Here is a 16,221-nt window from a genome sequence, read left to right as displayed (position 1 = left end):
ACTTTAAATTTCATAGTCAAAATGACATGATTGGCAACATGAATTAATGCTTTGCGAAGTAACTGGTTTCTAGTGAACAAGACAATATATTGAAAACATACTGCACACAGTATGTTTTGATCATCTATGTGAGATGTAGGACATCCATTTGTAATAAAGTATTAATTCCAGTTTTGTAAAATTATATATTGTAAACATTGCTTTACTGATTGAATACAAAACAAAATCCAGCAAGTGTATAAGTGGTTACACGAATTAGTGCATCTCAAATTCCTTGCCACTTAGTGATCCAAGTTTTTCAACTTGCCTGATTAGTCTCTGAAAAGATTGGCATGTTTCCAAACTGAATTGTTAGCTAGATACTGTATTTGAATACTTAAGGTAATTTATTAGGCCTACTTAATCAAAAGTACAACATACATTTGCTCTGTCTTGTAGTCTCTGCTTCTTCGTCACAAAGCAGTATCGGGAACAGTGCTTTTGGTAAACATACTTCTGAAATGTGCCTGCATTCTACCATGCAGAAACAAGTCTGAAAGGTACTCATTTAGTATTTTGGCTTATTAGAGGCACATGTGAATTACATCAGTTATAGGAGAAGAAGTTCACTTTGTTTAACCAAATCTCTTTTTTGTAAATAGCATGCTATAGAAGTGTTCAGCCACTTCTTTTGTGATTTCACTTGGTTTTGAGAAACCCCACCAGCAAGATATTTCCTCATGCTCTTTCGACAGTTGCAGGGGCACAGATAAAACAGCTCCAAAAACATATATATTTTTAGAAACGACAACACTCAGTATAGTGATGCATTTCTTTAGATGTTGTACACAAAAGTGTCATTAAACTTTATCCACAATGTTATTCCATTTTGTTAACCTCGAGTGATACTTTCCGTGTTCAAGCATTCCCAGGTTCTCACCATAATGGGAATGAGAAAGCACACAAATGTAAATAAAAAAGAGATTTGGTCAACAACAAAAATGTACTCGTCCTTTCAGACCGTTCAAGTGAAATAACATGACTCAAAAACAAAAAATATGACTCCAGTCCTTATCACATCAGGGTCAGCCACTGTGTCACACAGAGAAACATACTTTAAAATAGTCTCATCAAGATATTCTTACTGCAGATTTGGAATGATATGCTCAGCTGCCCAAATGGTTTATCTATTATAAGGGAATGTTGACATTTATCACAAGAACCTTAGTGTCACAGATATAACATCTCAAATCTCATGCTACACAAAGCGATATACCTTGTAGAATGTACACACTTGACATCTGAAAACAGTCACATGAGCTCAGAGGTTTCCTGGTAGTCTGAGCTGCGGGGAATTGAGTTAAAGCTGCGGCTGGGCCTGAAGGGGGGCATCTCACGTGGCATTGGAGGAGCAGCGTTGGAGGAGAAGGGCGTGGCACGTATCACAGACCCTCACTGGTTTTGGTGAGGCAGGGAGGGGCAGCTCGTTGTCAGAGCAGGCATTGCAGAAGATCTCCCCACAGTTTCTACAGTGGTGCTAGAGAAATGAGACATGGAAAACACCTCAGCTTATCTAGGCAAGAAGTACACCCCAAGGAGAAGGTGGGTTATGGTTTGCATAGTTGCTATTCTTGTTAATGTTACACTGTGTTGATTGCTGGTTCAGCATTGTCCCAATTAATTTCACATGAAAAATATAATGAGTTTATCCTAACCTTTCTCCTAGAGATGGAGAACTCCTTCTCACAAAGTTTACAGTGGGTAGCATCTTTGTCCTTCAACCAGACCTGCCCTCCCTGGAATATTTGTTAGATAGGGCACTCATGGAACAGCACTGGCAAATTTCAACATGCTTGTTGGTAGTTCAGTTCAAATTAAATAAAAGTTTTGCAGATGTTATCACAGGTGCAGCGAAATACTTATGTTTCTCACTCAAACAGTGCAGCAATACAACACACACAATCTAAAAGTGAAATAAATGCAGACATTTCAATTAAGTTGTTTTCATCAGAATATGTACTGATTGGATTGAACTTTCATTTGAATAATGATGTAGAACTCAAGACACTTACCTGAAGAGCTTTATTTGCCTCTTTTATGTCTTCGATTTTAAGTTTTGATCTGGATTAAGAAAATCCAGGCATCAGTTAACTGAATTCATGTCTCATATTATTAATTTTAAAATCCTTAACGGAACATTAAAACAGTAAGAGCACTAACTAAAGGCAAGGAAGAATGAAAGGGGATCATGTATGTGATTATAGCCCCTCCACAACATAAAATAATGTTGCTTCTGATACAGCCTTTCCACTTTTATCTTAAAAGGTACGTTGAGATTGCTGTAATTGATGGGGGAAAGAGGCCGAATTCCTATTTGAAAGAGACAGTGTTTGATAAAAACGTACATCAAATGAGTTTAAAATAGACAAGTACTCGCTGAGTTTGCAGCCTAACTCCTCCAGGGCCTGCTCCTGTTCTTCACAAATCCCCTTCAGCTGGCTGTTCTCATCCTGCAGCCTGTGGAACTCCTGGAGAAAAACATGTGAAATACATCAATCCACCATGTGTATAAATATACTCTACACCTGTGACGCAACAGAAAATATGTTGAACATAATACTTCTTAATGCCACAATAAACCCCATGAAGAACCCTCAAACCTTTTTAAGTCCATTTATTTGCTGGGCTTCAGCACTGAGCTGGGCGACGATGTCTCGTTCCCTCTCCAGGTCGTTCTGTAAGGTTTGCCGCCACTCCTTCTCAATCTTTAGGTCTGTCTCCAGCTGCAGCCTACAACAGGAACAAAATCCTGGATTACAGCCAGATTACTATCCCTTAATCATCATTTTGGTGCAGAGACAAACAATATATTTATTGTATATAGGAATAAGTGCTAAGAGCTACTATAAATATACAGTATGTATGTGTACTTACATTTGTTTCTCTCTCTGGGCTATCTGCTTTTGGAGGCTGTCGGCTTTGTTGGCAAAGTCATGCTTGAATTTGCGAGCTCCATCTTCTGCAGTCCAACGGTCCCGCTCTGCCTCTTGTAATCTGGTGTAATTCAAACCAACTGGGTAAAACTGAGGCTCCAATCACAAAGAAAAGGGGGTACAAGGGGTTGGGATGCAATGGGACAAACTGGCAGAAGAAAAAGGAAAGACCAAACACCTACAGGCAGGCAGGCCCCTTTGGAGGGAAGATGGCCAGGCAGTGGCAGGCCAGTTTAACATTTCCATGAACACACTCATGGGGCTAAAGATGGTGTGTTCACTACACTCAAAGACAAACGTAATGGTGCTGCCAATGATTTCATTATTCCACAACCACAATTTCAAAACATTTAACTTTATTGTTTCATGTGATAAACAATTGTTATACTTTTTATTGGCTATAATGAGTATAGTATTTGCTCTTACAGATATGTTTGAGTGTATTAGTTATTACAGTGCCACAATAATGGGATGCACTACAAAACTTCATTTTGTGAAAGAAGCTTATCTCAACATTAGACTGATACAAAAACCAATGAACTGTTACTTTACGATACTGCATATGAACAAATCCCCTGCCTAGTGTTGTTTACTGAGAGTTAGTGGTTGTGTTTAAAAGCTCAGAAAGAGATGTCTTTAACAAGCTTGTATTGGTTCTCAGTGTCTGTGCTGGCACATTTTACAAATGACATGGTGAGTGTGCGTGTCTGGCTCAGCAAATCTTTATCACTATTGAGATCAAGTAGGCATGATGGGGGGGTACAGGATGATAGAAAGAGGTGTATCGATGTAGAAATGAAAAGTATGAGGGTAAAAGATGGAAGAAATAAAGGCAAGAAGGAAAGCAAAAAGGGAAAGAGGATGTCAATATCAGTGAACCTCCATTTTACCAAAAACCTTAAGAAATTGTTAAGCAAAGCATTCTCATAAAGATGTCTCGAAGATGGCAAACCAAAGGAAGACAAAGGGGAGGATGGTCTGTCTTGACAGACGTGACGAAGCTATGGTCGCATCACAACACAACCAGACTACAGCCAAGTCAATGTTCCAAATGAGTGATACGGTGAAACATATATTTAGAAAAAAATACACCTACATGCAAAAAGAGGAAATACTTTGCATGCCACATTATGGCCCGGTTTCCTGCACTCAGATTAAGCATTTAATCTCCACTGAAAGCACTTTTTAGTTCAGGGCTAGGCTTAAATCAGGGAAACCGGGCCTTAAATATTAATTCCAAATTATTTAAGAGGATCTTTAAGTCAACACCCTTACCTTTGCTCCAGCTGTTTCATGGTTGCTGTGATTTGATTGGTCTTCTCCTCCAAACGAGTGATCATGTCGTTCTTCTGTTTCATGCCATCATCAGAAGTCTGGTTGACAACACAAGAAAACCCTCAGATCAGTATAGTCACTGTAAAATATCCTGCCTTCAAAGTATTCACACCCCTTGACATTTTCCACATTTTGTTGTGTTACAGCCTGAATTTAAAATTGATATCTGTCACTGGCTTACACACAATAACCCATGTCAAAGTTGAATATGTTTTTAATTTGTAAACTATTTAACTAATTAATTAAAAATGAATAGCTGAAATGTCTTGAGTCAATAATGCTTGAGTCACCTATTAGTAAATCGGTCAAAAAAAAAGCAGACATTGAATATCCCTTTGAGCATGGTGAAGTTGTTAATTACACTTTGCATGGTGTATCAACACCCAGTCACTACAAATATACATGCGTCCTTCCTAACTCAGTTGCCGGAGAGGAAGGAATCCACTCAGGGATTTTACCATGAGGCCAATGGTAACTTTAAAACGGTTATAGAGTTTAATGGCTACAATAGGAGAAAACTGTGGATGGATCAACAATGTAGTTACTCCACAATACTAACCTAATTGACAGAGTGAAAAGAAGGAAGCCTGTATAGAATAAAAATATTTAAAAAAAATACATCCTGTTTGCAACAAGGCACTAAAGTAATACTGCAAAAAATGTGGCAAAGCAATAACTTTTTTGTTCTGAATATAAAGTGTTTGGGGCAAATACAATATAACACATTACTGAGTACTACTCTCCATATTTTCAACCATAGTGGTGGCTGCATCATGTTATGGGTATGCTTGTAACCATTAAGGACTGGGGAGTTTTTCCAGGATAAAAAATGAAACATAATGGAGTTAAGCACAGGCAGAATTCTAGAGGAAAACCTGGTTCAGCTTTCCAACACACTGGGAGATGAATTCACCTTTCAGCAGGACAATAACCTAAGGCCAAATTTATGCTGGAGTTGCTTACCATGAAGACAATGAATTTTCCAGAGTGGCTGAGTTACAGTTTTGACTTAAATCTACTTGAAAATCTATAGCAAGACCTGAAAATGGTCGTCTAGCTATGATAAACAACTAATTAGACAGAGCTTGAAGAAATATGAAAATAATAAATGGGCAAATGTTGCACAATCCAGGTGTGGAAATCTCTTAGAGACTTACCCAGAAAGACTCCCAGACGTAATCACTGCTTAAGGTGCTTCTATAAAAGTATTGAGTCAGTGGTGTGAATACTTATGTAAATGAGATATTTCTGTATTTAATTTTCAATAAATTTGCTAACATTTCTAAAAACATGTTAACTTTTTCATTATGGGGTATTGTGTGAAATAAGTCAAGGGGTATGAATACTTTCTGAAGGCACTGTAACAAACAATATAGCCTACTCTATTCACAAAAGCACCAGCAAAATGTGCCATACAAAAAGCTCCACAGTACCTGCATTTTTGTGTACATTTCCACATTGATGGCCTTGACTTCATCCAGCTGGTGGCGCAGGCCGATCAGTGTGTCCTGTTTTTCGTGAATGTCCTTTTCCAACAGTTTCATGGCCAGATCCATCTCCTGCTTCATGCTCACCTGTACCACCAACTCATTTTCCACATCCTACAGTGGGGTACAAGGACAGCAGCTGTCGTTCACCCCAAATCCTGCTTAACTGTAAACCACTGACCTTCCTTACACAGACAATGCTATTGACTGCACCTTGCAAGCAAAGATGACCATTTCAGAATTCTGAGTTGGCTTACATTGGCAGTGTTGCCTCTATTGTATAGGTGAGGCAGGCTCCACTTTCTACTGTAGCTCTTCCCTCAGCCTGTGCCCCCTTAGAAAAAGTATAAAGGGGAAACAACTGGATGACAACTGACCTGGCGTAGTTGACACTCCTCCCTGAGCTGTCTCCTGGCCTCATTGTACATCTCGTCAAGGCCCTGCCTCGACTGCTTATAGGTGTCCAGCTCCACATCCACGTCAACCTGGGTCACCTGACAGTGACACAAGAGGAGACATTAGTGGATTAGACCAGACCCACATGTCCTTAGACCACAAACACAACAAATGAGGAACATGTTGAAGTCTGACTGACCAAGACAGAGAGCAGGACATTGTAAAAGGCAAACCTCAAGTTGCTGCTGAGCTTTTATGAGAATAATAGTGTTCTCATTTCTAAGCTGATGGTTCTCCTCTTGCAGTTTGATTATGTTATTTTTTGCAATCGCCAGCTACAATGAAAAGAGGTTCAAATGAACACCAAATCAGATGTATAAAATGGTAAATGCTTTAGAATGTTAGTACAGTACTATTAAGAGAGAATGCCATACCTCCTCAATGAGTTTAGAGTTTGATTTCTCCAAGTTATCGACCCTCCCTTGTAAGCCGTGTACTGAAGAACTGTGTCAAAAAAACAACTGCTAATTTAGTGCCATTTCATATTTAGTCTCTCCCAACAGACATTTGAAGAAACACACTGCATGTTCAATCAGACTTAAAAGTCCTCACAAAAGAACCTGAGTAGTCCTTTCATTGTCCTTTACATTTACATTTCCTGCCGTTGAACTAGTGAGCTTGAGTTCTGTAGTGTTTGAGGTTGTGCAAGGAACGTAAGCCAATACAACAGAAGAGACATCTGCACTTGCATAACCAGTGCCAATGACTTGGCCTAAATAAGAGCTGAAACACATGGTTGAGCAATTATCACACCAACATTTTTTTCTCCAAAAATGTTACAGTATGGTAAAGAAAAAGAAAAATACTTAAGCTGCCTATTTAATTCTTCAACGTAGTTCTTCTGGTCTAGGATGGCTGCTACTTGACCATTCCTATTGGGAAAACAAATCATGGAAGAGAAAATCTGTAAATTAGTCAACATTTATGTTCAAATGTTTCAAGCATACTATTATCCTTCTCAGCTTATCCAAGACAAATAATGTATAGTAGTAGATGTTTTAATGGGGTATATTCCATCTCATTAAAGCAGTGATTGAGATATATATATATATACACACAACACACACACACACATTTTAAGGTTGTGTCTTTAGATTTGGGGCAGGGTCCCCAGAAATTCTGCATGGGAAAAATGAAGTCTCCATTGAAAAAGTTTTAATACCACTGCATTAAAGTAACAAGAGTATCTACTTTACCTTTCTCCACTTCTGTAGTCATCAATGTCATTTTTCAAGTACATTGAGAAGTCAATGACCCCAACCTAAGAAATGTTAAATGTCACATACACCATTATTTAGAAATGTCTGCATAGACTGACCAGTATATTCCTTCTCAAGTTGGGCTGAGATAATTAGACAATAAAATGTCCACAACTACAATCTGAGCAGATTAGAAGCACAGCTGAACAGTTTGCACTGTGACAGGTCTTCCAGATACTAGTCTGTTGGGATGAGACAAGTAAATCTCCATGAGGTGAAAGGAACGCCAATCCTCTGTCAGCAAGTAGAACCCTGAATAACAGTGTCCACTCACTTGCCTAATTTAAAGGCTGTCAATGGGGATTTTTTTTTAACAATGACTGAAGTGAGGGGCGTTGACTCACCTGTGTATCCAGGTCCTCGCCCTTGACACACAGGTTGGCATCGATCACATTGAGTCCCACCAGCAGGCCAACAATGACAGCACCCTCCTCCTCTACCATCACAGCAGAGTTGTCATAGAAATCACTGTGGGTACACACAAAGAAACATATTTCACATTAAATTGTGAAAACAAATATAATTACTGTTTATACTAACCGTATATCTTTATAGAAAATGGCATGAGACTTTGACACCTCCTTTACCCATCTGAAGGTATTAGCGTCTAGCCTGCTGAGAGGCAGATGGTGAACCACCACTGAGGAGCCTCCCCGGTCTGCCTGCCCAAGGGGTGTGATTGGAGGAGAAACTGTGTGAGAAAAACAGTGTGAGTGAATTGAGACTGGAGGTACTTCCAGTACCTCAGCAGGTCCTTTCTGGTGATCAGAAGGCGGAGGTAATCAGCCAGCCTCTTCTGCATCAGGGCCAGACGCAGCCAGGCCCGAGCTCTGCCCAGTGGAGTCCTACAACAACAGAGCACAAACTGCAACTATTAGTCCAACAATCCATAGTCATATTATATCCCTATTTACATTCCAAGTGAAGAGGGCTCAATTCAATCCGTAGAGCTGAAGATCAGCATTGTAGCACAATTGACATTTAAATTCAGAGTTCCCGCGTCAGCAGCAACTGCATTCACATTAAATGCTGCATCTGTCATTTCAATCGGAAATTACCTTTACATTTCAAACACGCTATAGTGCTGAACTTCGGTGAAGCAGATTGAATCAAGCCCTTAATCAAAAGGTGTGTGTGTGTGTGTGTGTGTGTGTGTACTTTAGTCCTGGTAGGTCCCTGACGCTGGCTGCAATCTCTCCTGCCTCAGGACACAACTTCTCCACCATCTCCAGAGGACCCCACAGTGACTTGTTGTATCCAAGAAAGGACTTCTTCACTAGGGTTGCAAAAACAAACATTGATCCTTATGCCATGGGTAATGTTACACAACACTGTCCAGAAATTGTGTGTTTGCAACCTTAACTATCAAATAATGTATGGGAAAGGGGAGATTGCATATTTGTATATCCAGCAGGTCCCGCCAAGGGATGGCATTGGGGATTATGCAGTTGTTAGCTGCGTGTGAGTATGTGTGTGTGATTATGTATGAATGAATGTGTGTGTGTGTGTGTGTGTGTGATTATGTGGGTGTGTTTAAAGACATATGTGGGTATGTGATTATGCATATATGTGTGTTTGTGATTATGCGTGTATAGCTAGCCGTGTGTGATTATGTATGTATGTATGTGTGTTTGTGTGATTATGTATGTATGTGTGCAGCTAACTGTGTGTGTGTGTGTGTGTGTGTGTGTGTGTGTGTGTGTGTGTAGCTAGCTAGCTGTGTGGGATTATGTGTGTGTAAGAAGCTGTGTGTGTGTGTGTTTGTGTGTGTAGCTAGTTATTTTTGATTATGTGCGTGTGTGTGTGTGTGTGTGTAGCTAGCCCGTTGTGTGTGTGTGTGAGATAATGTGTGTGTAGCTAGCTATGTGTGATTATATAGATATGCATGTATTAGAGGTCGACCAATTATGATTTTTCAACGCCGATACCGATTATTGGAGGACCAAAAAAGCCGATACCGATTAAATCGGCAGATTTTTTTTATTTTTATGCATTTGTAATAATGACAATTACAACAATACTGAATTAACACTTATTTTAACTTAATATAATACATCAATAAAATCAATTTAGCCTCAAGTAGATAATGAAACATGTTCAATTTGGTTTAAATAATGCAAAAACAAAGTGTTGGAGAAGAACGTAAAAGTGCAATATGTGCTATGTAAGAAAGCTAACGTTTCAGTTCCTTGCTCAGAACATGAGAACATATGAAAGCTGGTGGTTCCTTTTAACATGAGTCTTCAATATTCTCAGGTAAGAAGTTTTAGGTTGTAGTTATTATAGGACTATTTCCCTCTATGCCATTTGTATTGCATTAACCTTTGACTATTGGATGTTCTTATAGGCACTTTAGTATTGATAGTGTAACAGTATAGCCTCCGTCCCTCTCCTCGCTCCTCCCCGGGCTTGAACCAGCAACACAAGGACAACAGCCACCACATCGAAGCAGCATTACCCATGCAGAGCAAGGGAAACAACCATCCCAAGGCTCAGAGCGAGTGAAGATTGAAACGCTATTAGCGTGCGCTAACTAGCCAGCCATTTCACTTCGGTCACACCAGCCTCATCTCGGGAGTTGATAGGTTTGAAGTCATAAACGGCACAATGCTTGACGCACAATGAAGAGCTGCTGGCAAAACGCACGAAAGTGGTGTTTGAATGAATGTTTACGCGCCTGCTTCTGCCTACCACCGCTCAGTCAGATACTTAGATACTTGTATGCTTGTATGCTCAGTCAGATTATATGCAACACAGGACACGCTAGATAATATCTAGTAATATCATCAACCATGTGTAGTTAAGTGATTATGATTGATTGCTTTTTATAAGATAAGTTTAATGCTAGCTAGCAACTTACCTTTGCTTACTGCATTTGCATAAAAGGCAGTTTCCTTGTGGAGTGCAAGGAGAGAGAGGCAGGTCATTATTGCGTTGGACTATTTAACTGTAAGGTTGCAAGATTGGATCCCCGAGCTGACAATGTGAAAATCTGTCTTTTTGTCCCTGAACGAGGCAGTTGGCCAACCGTTCCTAGGCCGTCATTGAAAATAAAAATGTGTTCTTAACTGACTTGCCTAGTTAAATAAAGATTAAATAAAGGTGTAAAAAAATAAAAAGTCAAAAACCCCAAAACACCGATTTCCGATTGTTATGAAAACTTGAAATCGGCCCTAATTAAATCGGTCGACCTCTGTGTGTGTAGCTAGCTGTGTGTGATGGTGTGTAGCTAGCTATGTGTGATTATGTATGTATGTATGTATGTATGTACAGTGGGGCAAAAAAGTATTTAGTCAGCCACCAATTGTGCAAGTTCTCCCACTTAAAAAGATGAGAGAGGCCTGTAATTTTCATTCTAGGTACACTTCAACTATAACAGACAAAATGAGAAGAAAAAAAATCCAGAAAATCACATTGTAGGATTTTTAATGAATGTATTTGCAAATGATGGTGGAAAATAAGTATGTTGAAGTGTACCTATGATGAAAATTACAGGCCTCTCTCATCTTTTTAAGTGGGAGAACTTCCACAATTGGTGGCTGACTAAATACTTTTTTGCCCCACTGTATGTATGTATGTATGTGTGTGTGATTGCGTGTGTGTGTGTGTGTGTGTGCGTGTGTGTGTGTGTGTGTGTGTGTGTGTGTGTGTGTGTGTGTGTGTGGCTAGCTGTGTGTGCAATTGTGTGTAGCTAGCTGTATGTATTCATTATGTAACAAACATAAATTATTATGCAATGAAAACATGTCCATAAGCTGATACTGTTACCATTATGAATAGGATTCAACTAGTTCTGCACCATCGTAACAATGAGTGAGTGAATACCTTTGAGGCCATGTTTGAGGCAGTGCTCCATGACAACAAAGAACTGCTGGAGTGGAGGGTAGTCGGAGTCCAGGGTGCGTCCAAAACTGAGGGCCGACTCGATCAGTCCTTTGATGCTGAGCTTGGCCATGTTCAGCAGGTTAGTTCTCTCCATCGACATAGGGTCCCGCAGAGCTAGAGAAGGAAGGGAACAGACCCACAATAGGGAGTGGTCAATTCAAACTACCTATAGTATGTCAACAAAGAGCCATGCGATTATGTTTTTCATAGTAGTGCACACATACATACAGCAGATATTGACATCTATAGTGCCCATCTTACAGTATTTCAACAAACAGTCATGGATACATCTCACATTTCATAATTGCCTACAACATGTGTTGTACAGACATGATACTGTATGTAGGCACGAAATTGGATTTAATTTTGGCCAATAAATAATATTTTCTGATCAACTATATGTGTAATCACCACTTCTGATCAAACCAGAAGAAAAACATTGATCAGAAACAGTTTTGCACTGGCCTCTAGCTGGAAATATGCAGGGTCCACAGAGATCCTATTAAATTACTTCTTACATTTCTAATATATGTTTCTAATATGTAATTCTATGAATTTTTAAAATTTTATTTCACTAGGCAAGTCAGTTAAGAACAAATTCTTATTTACAATGACGGCCTACCACGCCAAAAACCCGGACGACGCTGGGCCAATTGCACCGCCCTACAGGACTCCCAATCACGGCCAGATGTGATACAGCCTGGATTCGAACCAGGGACTGTAGGACGCCTCTTGCACTGAGATGCAGTGCCTTAGACCGCTGCGCCACCCATGCTTTGGGCAGTATCTTCTGCGTTTTTGAAAGGCCAGCAAGATATGGCAGCAGGCCTACAGTTTCAGAGTCTAGGCCTCAGTGATGAACTAGTGCTCTATAACAGGGGTATGCAGTACCCCCCCCCCGCCCACCCTGATGTTTTTATGAATATCGCTCGCAACAATAGAATACTTGTATTTTTATTAACATACCAGCTGTAGAATATATTTCTAATGACGTCAGCTTTATTTTTCAACTCCTAATATTGAGAAAATTATACTCACTGGAGTATCTGACAGCACTCGCAAACAGGCTACCATTACGACAAATGCCGCTGGCTGCTGGTAAGCTTTCTGGAATTGGACATAACATTTTTGCCAACACATGGCTAACCTTTGTTTAACCAGTTGCTCTTTGCGAAACTGTGTTTGGAGTTAGCCTATTAGCTAGAAAGGTCTGTTAGAATTTACACTTCCTGTTCCAATTATAATGTGGGGTGGTCAAAATAATAAAAAACTATCTACCAAATCTATTTACTTTAAAATATTGAGTACTTCTCCTTGCCATTATCATTAACATGATAAGACATGTTAATTAATTGTTTTGCTAACATACGATGAGAGTCCTTGGGTCACAGGTTTGCCTGGGAGGGGGTCCCTGGGCAAGATAAGATTAAAGACCCCTGCACAATAACCTATCCCCAATCAAATCAGCACTCTCCCCATGTTGACAGAAACAAGCCACTGACAATAGGATAACATTTATGCAAATATTCAGACACATGGTAGAGCATGGGCTTGCAACGCCAGTGTATGTCGCTCTGGATAAGAGCTCTGCTAAAGGACTAAAATGTAAATTGGGCAAATGATGGCATTGAGCATGTTGCTATTCTGTTTCAGATCAGTCAGTATGCTGTCATTCTGTCGCACCACTTCATGTGTGAGAGATCTATCCTTGCATTACAGGCCCAGTAATTCCAACTTTATACGAGATGCAGCGTGCCTGCATCACCCATAGTAACCGCAGCAAGCATCACATCTGGATCACGCTATGAGCCCGACCAGAGAGCACGAGACCTTGAAAATAAGTCCTTTCAATGTCTTTTGCTCATAGGGCGGGGTGTGGTTTCGAACCAGCTATTGGTCTGTAGAAAAAAAACACATTATCACCAGAAGGTTATCACAATTTAACAATATTGCGGTTCGCTATCACACACTATTGTGCCAGAACCCCCCACTAGCATCCCATTGGACTTTCCCTTATTGTGTACCGGAGTCCTAACTAGCTAGCTTCGCAGTCGTTAACATAACTACAAGAAAGCAGCGTTTTGGTGCATTACCGGCACCTACAGTAGTGTACAGGAGCAGCTCAGTCTCCCGCCTGTGTACAGCGTCCTCGCGTAAACATTTGGCAATATAAGTATAAAGAGGGGTTCCTGCAGATAAAGGAATGCCCACATGCAGGAACGCCCCGGATGGCGTGCCGCAATTACACCCTTCTCCAAATAGTCAATGAATGAATATGACTTGATTCTGATGCACAAGCGGAAAAATATATGCATGCTGCTAAATTGATTGTATGTTGCACTAAATCAACAATGACCGACATATGCATTTGATACTGTAACATGGGAGCAGGCACACGATGACATGACAGCTTTGTTGATTTATGCAAAAATCAAGAACAACATGATGAACACATTACTCCAAATTACCTGGGACACTCCATTCGTTTACAAAAGATGTGGGTTCCGCTACCTTTGCTAGAACATGACTGCTGCTTCCTGAAAAGGTCTCCGATGCTTTCCTGGCTAGGGCAAATATGGGCGCCTGCCATCTCCCATCCCCTGCCATCATGGTCGTGGTGCTAGCTTTTTCACCGGACGATTTTTCTTCCTGTAACCTAAGGATTCCAAATACTTGAGACTTCTCCTTGTTGCTTTCTGCTTCAGCTAATGCAAGGTCTTGCTCTGCAGGTGTCGCCATCGTCGAAATATCATATGGTTATGGACAATTCACCTGGCGACCATTGTTGCACAAATGTTTGGGATAACATTGCTAAATGATCCAATGCCAACCCTTTAATGTACAACACATTTCGTCTACATTCTACGTGTGAAGTCCGCTTTCACAGTCATCAATAACAAATGATCCCTTATTCGGCGTAGTGTAGAGATTTGTTTACACCCTACTGAAGCTGAATCCCTCAAGTCCGTAGGGTGGTGTCAAAAACGCTCACAAAACAAAAGCACTACGTAATGGAGAGCCATACTTGGGATTCTGCTACCCTCTACTGCTGGCTGGAAGAACTCCAGTTGATTATACATATACATGTTTCAATTATTAAACTGAGTAAAATGTTAAATATGATTAATTAAATGTTAGCAAAATATTATATTTTACTAGCCTAGCTCTGTACAGTGTTTACAGAAAATGGAAGTGATGATCAGCCATGTATATTTCTTGTCAACAAGTTAACAGAAATGTATAATCTTACTCATGAATTAAAAAATAAGTCAGTAGATAAACGTGATGCATGTCCCTGTGATGTTAATCATCTGAAATTGATAGTTTAAATAATTCAATATATAGTCTTTCAGTAGGATTCCAGTGTCTCTAAAATAAATTGTGTTGTAGCCAATTGTCTTGTACCAACCACCATGTGATTGAGAAGAAAATATAGGTTATCTGCTTTTGTTTACCTTGACTGTTTGAAAGTCGCTCCATGCTCTCACTATGAGTGATGCCCCTGCGATGTAAACTCTGTGGGGAATACATAGTGAAGATCACTTCGGCCCAAGAAGATCCTGGACACACCAATATTTGTTCTGCGATAAGAAAGGAGAGTAGTCAAAGTGCTACACACTAGGAATGCCAACAGCAATTATCATTCATACAAAACCAACATTACTAGGGTTATGAATTTGTGGATATTTTAAATGTGAAATTTACAGAATTAAAGGGGGGAAATTTCATTTATGTGCATGAGGGCCAACTGAAGGGAATACAGACAGTCAGTTTGCCATAAACCAACATATATAATAATGTGCACTTTATGGTCCTTAGTTTTGAACCTGGATCATAACACAGCAACTCATGAACCCATGGAGATTATCATTTGGTTTGTGTTATAAAGCAATACGATTATTACTGTTGTTTTTCGATACTGAACATTGTTCGGCAGAACAGCCTTCTTATATTTTCAGAAGCTGGACTATGTGGAGTCCATTGACAGTGTCAGTCATGTTTCTGCTGTTCTCCTGCAGATTAGCCAGTCAGTGCTAAACTATCATATGACTAATTTCCTGCTGCACCCTCCCCGTCTGTGTCAGTCCAACATGGCCTGAGATTCTGTATGTACTCTACACTGTAACATCCTCCCTTCTGTGTTCTCTTGTAGAATGTACACTGGACATATACTAATTGACATTATACACTGGCACTAAACTAACCGCTGCTGTCTGACTCTGCCAAATGGACCCCTGGATTCTACAGCATTTCTAGAGTGACATAAAATTGTGACAACTTACCTCAGGCAGAGCAGCAACACACTATTTGTATTGGTTCAGCTGGGCTCAGACTGAATCAGTAACTCCAGACCTTCCCTGGCTGGGGCCGAGGCCTGTTGGCTGTGCTGCGTTGGACCTTGGTACCGTGGGAGTCTAATCCCTCTGCAGTTACAGGCAGAGGAGTGGGGATGTCTCTCAGAGGAACCACTTGGAGCACATAATACACATACGGGTAGCAGAGTAGAGGGGTCGATGAGGGCGGGGGAGGAGTCTCCCACTGAGAAGGGGTAGACATAGTTTTACTGAGGGGGACGAACAAATTTACATAGACCAGCCAACCCCTGCCCTCTTGCAGTAATGCCGCGTTCAAAACAACAGGGAATTCAGAACTCGGAAATCTCCGACTTCAGTGCTTTCAAAATAACCGCGAACTCGAGAAAAAAACGAGCGCCGACTGGGAAAAATCGTTTTGAACCGTCATCCAGCTCGAAATTCTAACTCGAAATATCGGGCATCTTTCTAGAGCCCCAATTTTCCGAACTGACGATCACCGACGTCATGATTC

At 40.3% G+C, this 16,221-nt stretch overlaps 1 protein-coding gene across 6 annotated transcripts; it reads right to left on the bottom strand.

The window, feature by feature from the left end:
* Positions 1 to 176: 176 nt before the first annotated feature.
* Positions 177 to 15,912, bottom strand: rufy2 (RUN and FYVE domain containing 2). Of its 6 annotated transcripts, XM_024430772.2 has the most exons (19): positions 15,678 to 15,912; positions 14,850 to 14,975; positions 11,335 to 11,508; positions 8,668 to 8,785; positions 8,253 to 8,354; positions 7,854 to 7,977; positions 7,447 to 7,511; positions 7,057 to 7,122; positions 6,625 to 6,694; positions 6,424 to 6,525; positions 6,172 to 6,288; positions 5,741 to 5,908; positions 4,248 to 4,345; positions 2,914 to 3,033; positions 2,640 to 2,769; positions 2,413 to 2,507; positions 2,052 to 2,100; positions 1,695 to 1,775; positions 177 to 1,516 (listed from the first exon to the last, which is right to left on the bottom strand). In XM_024430772.2, the coding sequence occupies exons 2-19, from the start codon at positions 14,923 to 14,925 to the stop codon at positions 1,373 to 1,375; spliced, it is 1,899 nt and encodes a 632-aa protein (XP_024286540.1). In that variant the 5' UTR covers positions 14,926 to 14,975; positions 15,678 to 15,912; the 3' UTR covers positions 177 to 1,372. The 6 variants fall into 6 exon arrangements, 5 of the variants coding, with proteins under 5 accessions (XP_024286540.1, XP_024286525.1, XP_024286532.1 ...); XM_024430757.2 differs by lacking the exons at positions 14,850 to 14,975; positions 15,678 to 15,912 and adding an exon at positions 13,863 to 14,392; XM_024430764.2 differs by lacking the exons at positions 14,850 to 14,975; positions 15,678 to 15,912 and adding an exon at positions 13,863 to 14,392 and having other exon boundaries at positions 7,066 to 7,122.
* Positions 15,913 to 16,221: the final 309 nt, after the last annotated feature.

Source organism: Oncorhynchus tshawytscha, linkage group LG01 (genome assembly GCF_018296145.1).
Source record: "Oncorhynchus tshawytscha isolate Ot180627B linkage group LG01, Otsh_v2.0, whole genome shotgun sequence".
Classification (NCBI taxonomy): domain Eukaryota; kingdom Metazoa; phylum Chordata; class Actinopteri; order Salmoniformes; family Salmonidae; genus Oncorhynchus; species Oncorhynchus tshawytscha.
The sequence above is the reverse complement of the archived record's forward strand: the minus strand, read 5'-3'. Positions and strand labels throughout refer to the sequence as shown.

Bases quoted from the DNA above. Each gene is read 5' to 3' on its own strand.
- rufy2 (XM_024430757.2), bottom strand. From the start codon at position 14,133: ATGGCGACACCTGCAGAGCAAGACCTTGCATTAGCTGAAGCAGAAAGC. The intron at 8,786-11,334 runs GTATTCACTCAC...TTGCAACCCTAG, and splicing joins CCTCAAACATGGCCTCAAAG to TGAAGAAGTCCTTTCTTGGA. The intron at 4,346-5,740 runs GTACTGTGGAGC...GTTGTCAACCAG, and splicing joins AAATGTACACAAAAATGCAG to ACTTCTGATGATGGCATGAA.